The sequence below is a fragment of the Hoplias malabaricus genome, chromosome 6 (genome assembly GCF_029633855.1).
Source record: "Hoplias malabaricus isolate fHopMal1 chromosome 6, fHopMal1.hap1, whole genome shotgun sequence".
NCBI lineage: Eukaryota > Metazoa > Chordata > Actinopteri > Characiformes > Erythrinidae > Hoplias > Hoplias malabaricus.
The window spans coordinates 43332107-43337974 of record NC_089805.1 but is presented as its reverse complement, the minus strand read 5'-3'; the positions used below and the strand labels follow the sequence as shown (position 1 = coordinate 43337974).

The window sequence follows — 5868 nt, the reverse complement described above, 5'->3', positions numbered from 1 at the left end:
TGAATTGAATAAGAGGTCGCAGACAATGAATGAATGATGTAATTAAATGCTCTTTATTTCAAAGTAAATAGCATAAAAAACACATCACTTAAAGCCGTAAACATGGGGTATAATGCGATATAGTGTGTTATAAACTTTTTAAATACTGAATTTGAGATATAAGATTATAACTTTTAAAACAGTGTATACAAACCTGTGTTGTAGTGTATTCTTTATTTCATACCTACATATACTCTCATGACAAACCTCTGGGCCACATTGGCATCAAGGTCACCAACATACACATTTAAAGGGGTTGAGAGGATGTGATAAGATATTACCTTAACATATCTGTTACTTTTTTTGTCCCACTTGAACTCACACTATATTTAAATTAAGACTCTCTGAATAAACAAATGATGATTTACTCTGTGTTTAATGATTAAAGGAATGTGTATGTTCACTCTCTCTTGTGCACCACTGTGTGTGTGTGTGTGTGTGTGTCTGTCTGTTCAATGCCACAGTTAAGATAAAAGTGGAAGACACATGTCTTTCTTTGTTGTACAATGACAAATAAGTAAATGCAATACTTTCTCATGCTTTCATACCTAACCTAACCTCTCATACCATACCAAACACTGTGGAATGACCAAGCAACCTATCAATGAGGAAACCAGAGCCTCCGGAGGAAATCCACACAGTCACGGGAAGAACACATCAATCTCATCACAGAATGTGACCCAAGGTTAGGACTGAACCCACAACTAGAGTTGCCCATTTTTTTTAATTAAATAAGGAACACATGCCGTGGGGTCTGCGTCAATGTCAATGCCCAAGAAAACAAGAAGTAATAAGATGTTACTTGCCTATTATTTTCCACTGTAGCCTCTCTTATTATTAGTTCCTTCAAAATGGCTTTCTATTGGTTACAGACACATTGATGTGTAAAAAGCAAAGAATAGGAAAAGTCAGCAACATTTCTGAACAGAGGCATGTGTTTTGAATGTAATGCATTACCACCTTTAAAAAATACGATGCCTTTTTTTTGTTCATTTACTTTCATAAGCCATCATAAGTGACAACTTATGGACATTAAGAAAGCACAGATGTATGGATTACTTTCATAATAGCCATAGACCAGTTCCCCAATAATTGATGCAAATAATCAAAACACCAAAACCCTAGAGTTTTGTGACAGCAACTCTACCTGTTGTGTCACAGTGCCACCCAGTATTGAAATGTGCTTATACATTATACATTGTACTTATATATAATGAAAATGTATCCATATATCATGTGCAAACACGCTTCACTAAGTAGATCACTGCAATGATACTCTTAATTTCCATTCCTCTATTTTAAGTTAGCTAACAGTAGTGTATATTAATTTTACCCACATGTAGTTTAGTGCTACATGCATCCATAGCTTTAGACTGACATTTGTGAGTAGTAAAACACATGCAAATAACATTTATTTACTTATATTCAGTATATACTGTATATTCTTTATAATTACCATGCATCTGGGCATTTGGCTCTAAACACAATGGTGAGGATTGCAGATATAAGAGCATATAGCTTTAAATAGCCTTGAATTTTTATCATCTGGTATTCAGCCACATGGCCATAAAGAAGTCTAAGATATTTTTGATGTCTCTTAAGGGTTTTGCTGGTAGGTGTGGCTCAGACACAGCAGTGCTGCTGGAGTTTTTAAAGCCCTCAGTGTCACTGTTGGACTGAGAACACTCCACCGACCAAAAACATCCAGCCGACAGTGTCCTGTGTCACTGATGAAGGACTAGAGGACGACCAACACACACTGTGCAGCGACAGATGAGCTACTGTCTCTGACTTTACATCTACAAGGTGGACCAACAAGGGACGAATGTTATTGAAATAAGTCACTTGCAATGGAAGGCTTAAGGGTTCATGACCTGCAGTAAGTTGTAAACCATATCTGAACTCTAAAAGTGTGTGAGTGAATGTGTGAGTGTATGAGTGAATGTGTGAGTGACTGTGTGAGTTTGTGTCACCCTGTGAAGGACTGGCGCCCCAGGTGTGTTCCCACCTTGTGCACAGTGATTCTGGGTAGGCTACAGACCCACCGCGACCCTGAACTGGATAAGGGCTTACAGACAGTGAATGAACGAGTGTTCATTTCAATGTCCATAAGGAGTTACGTAAACGTTTTGTCCCACTTTACCTCACCCATATTGAGACTGCCTGAATAAACAAATTATGATTTACTCTGTGTTTAATGATTAAACTTGAATATTGAGTAAGTAAAGAAGTTCCTGATCAAAGGGTAAAATCAAATAGCTTATATAAAGTAAACTGAGTGTGTGGATTGATTACAAAGCCTTAGTTATTGGAGCTGCTATCCACACGACACAATGTGGAGTGGAGGTTTCTTGTTGATATATCTACTTCTTCCTTTACATCATAGATTTTTATGCTTTAGTAAGTGGTGTTAACATGAGAATGATATATTATTCAGGGGTTTTATTTTTATAAATCAAACTGATACTAAATACATTTCTTGTTATATGTTAATATTATGGTATTATATGTTAATATTATGCTATATTATGTTATTTATAGCAGGACCATTGCATGTTACGGCTGAAGTGGTCACTGTTAAGCCCATACATGTAAATAACACTTATATAAACCCAGAGCTTGGTAAGTATCATGCCAGGCTGAGAAGTATCAGTCATAGCTGCCGGGATATCAAAGACAAATTTGGAGCTAATAAAGGTGAGTTCTTCCTTTTCTTGACCTTTTAATTAAAAGATTTAGTTTAGATTTTGTGTTTACGTTATGGATGTGTATCTGGAAAACTCGACTGTTTAACACAGACCTCAAATATTTTCTTCAGACGGCATATACTTCCTGACAACAGCAAATGGCTTGGTATACCAGACATACTGTGATATGACCACTGCTGGGGGCGGCTGGACCCTGGTGGCCAGTGTGCATGAGAACAACCTGGATGGAAAGTGTACTTTAGGTGATCGCTGGTCAAGCCAGCAGGGCAGTGACCCCAAACGACCAGATGGTGATGGAACCTGGACTAACACTGCAACATTTGGCACCGTAGAGGGTGCTACTAGTGATGATTACAAGGTAACTTAATTAAGCCCGGAAATTCACCTTCGCAATAAGTTTAAGCTCTTTAGTATCAATTAGTATCAATTGCGTTTATGGCAGCTTTTGGTTGTTATTTATTGATGTTGCCATTTACTCAAAATTTTGGGTCCATGCTCTTAAAAATATAGGTTGTGTGTTTTCACACACTGTAAACCCCAATGTTCAAAGTAATTAAGTGATACTAAATTCAAATATATTAAAAGTTGCACTCAATTTAACAATTATTTTTTAACAATTATTTCTTTTTGAGTTTGAAACTGTAAAATTTTGATTTAGCAGAGTCCTGTAAGTAAAAATAGCTGGATATGAGAGATGTAACTGAACTAAAATGTTATGAGTTTATGCAGCATGACGTCCGAAGTCACAGACAACCAGTGCAGTAATTTTCAGCCAAAATGGTGGATGGTCTGGGGTTCACTGCTTTTAGAGAATGTGGACAGGTTCATGTGTTTATTTCAGTGCAAGGGGCAGTGATGTAACAGGTATTCTAGGTGTTCACTGACACATAGCTCCAGAGTCCTGGGATGGAGGGTCAACTGATTGCCTTAATTTTTTTGAGTACTGCTAATTTATTTAGATTTATTGTGCAGCTTGACTCTTACCTCAGCACATTATTTTTGCCTCACAGAATCCTGGTTACTATGACATCAGTGCAGAAGATATAGCAGTGTGGCATGTCCCTAATGGTGTTCAACTACAAAATTGGACCAGTAAATCTATTCTACGATATCACACTGAAAGCAAGATTCTTAACAAGAGTTGTGGAAATCTCTATCACTTATTCCAGGTAAAGGTGTATATATATATATATATATATATATATATGTGTGTGTGTGTGTGTGTGTGTGTGTGTGTATTTTAATGAACTATACTTGAGTTTTACTAAATATTAATATTCTTGTCATTTAAGGAAAAACCGCTCAGATTTGGCATAGGAGAGTGTACCAAAGATTTTGGGCCTAGCAGTCCAGTAATCTATGATACTGGGGACAGTGAAACAACAAAGAACTTCTATGGACCATCTGTAAGAGGTATCTAATATTTGCTTTTGTAGTAGGTATGTAATGATGCACTAAAAGCACGATTGTTCAAAATTATGTGTTAATATATATTTTTACAATGCATTTATATTTGTCTTTTCATCAGACCAGTTTGAGCCTGGCTTTGTCACCTTCAGAGTGTTCAATGAGGAGAAGGCAGCTATGGCAATGTGCTCTGGGATTAAACCAACAGGATGCCATACTGAATATGTATGCATTCGTTGTTCTAAAGCAGAGGCTAATTTAAATTACGATTTTAATGGATTGGATACCCAGATAGAGATTAAGCTTAGTCCTGGACTACATCCTCCATTTAATAGAAAAATCACCATTCAAAATGCTGTGAAGTCTAGGACTAGGCTTAATCCCTGTCTGGTTAACCATCCCTCAAAGCTTTCTGTAATCTGATTCTGTGTTTTTTTCAGTATTGTATAGGTGGAGGGGGGCACTTCCCAGAAGACACTCCTCGTCAGTGTGGGGATTTTACTGGTTTTGATGGGGATGGAAAAGACAGTGGAAAACGTGCATCCAAGGAAATAATAGAGGCATCAGTACTAATCTTTTACCGTTGAAAGTGTTCTTATTTGGAATGGTAATGCAATCTTAAAATGTAAAAAATTTTTTACAAAAGTTTACCAATAAACAGCTTTATAAAGGCATGTGTTCTCTTTTGTTATATGTATATTCATCTAAAGTAGTTATGCCAATGGGTTGTGGAAACGTATGCAGATTACTCTGATTAGATTGAACTGTATTGGTGACTGCTGACAGCAAAAGCCATTTAAAAACTTTAGATATCCTAGTCAGATGCATATTTTAGGTCCCAAAAACAGGTCTGGAAATGAATCTATTTCTACATATATTGTTCTTCATTTACTTAAACATTTACAAATATATTTATATCTATTTATATTTCTGTATGTTTATGCTTAAAAGTAAATAGAGGGAAGAGCCAGAAAGAGTGAAAAAAATGGATAAATCCCAGGGGAAAACTGAACAGCCCAAAATTACTGAGCTAAATGAAATCAAAAGCAAGAAAGAGCTTCCCAAACAAAAAGGCAGGAAAAGGAGATAAAGGAACTCAATGATATCAATCAGTCACTAGTCTTTAACCAGTAGGGTCTAGGGGTAATTGCCTCATAGCAACACATTTCTTTGACAAGCTACAGACTTGTCTGTAACAACAGCACAAATGCTTGGAGGTCATCTGTAGGCTGTGCCATCTTCTTACTTCTGTTTATTGCTGCTGTGCAACACCCTCTGATTTAGGATGATTCTAATGGCCTGTGAGCAGGAGGGGCCCTAAAAATATATATAAACTTTTTTTTATAAATTATTAAACTATTAAACTGTCATCATTCATATAATAATTTATTTAAAGTGTTAAAACTCCTTTACTCTTTTGTCTTAAAATTTCATTGGATTTGTTTCTCGCCCTCTGACTGCATGAAATGTTTCAGCCCACCCTTTCGTCGGGTGTGAACTGAGCAGGTGCGTGCAGTGCAAAGAAAAGTAAGGTAGCAAAAGAAAGGTAGCAAAGACAGGAGAGAGAATGTAACAGTTTTTCAGGAAGAAAAGTGGGTTTAGCCTGAGTGCGCTGCTGGACATTAGTCCTGTTTAGTCCAAAGTGTAACATTTTTTTTTCCACATCTCAACAATTTAAAAAAGTGTTTAAATTTCACTTTTCTTTTAGCCAATG

The 5868-nt window shown here is 36.5% G+C and overlaps 1 protein-coding gene across 1 annotated transcript; it reads left to right on the top strand.

The window, feature by feature from the left end:
• The first annotated feature begins 2344 nt into the window (after window positions 1–2344).
• On the top strand, window positions 2345–4822 carry LOC136699804 (intelectin-like). The gene is made up of 7 exons (XM_066674805.1): window positions 2345–2439; window positions 2581–2736; window positions 2858–3105; window positions 3758–3916; window positions 4040–4160; window positions 4276–4379; window positions 4595–4822. Exons 1-7 carry the CDS (start codon window positions 2373–2375, stop codon window positions 4739–4741), a joined length of 1002 nt encoding a protein of 333 aa, XP_066530902.1. The 5' UTR covers window positions 2345–2372; the 3' UTR covers window positions 4742–4822.
• Window positions 4823–5868: the final 1046 nt, after the last annotated feature.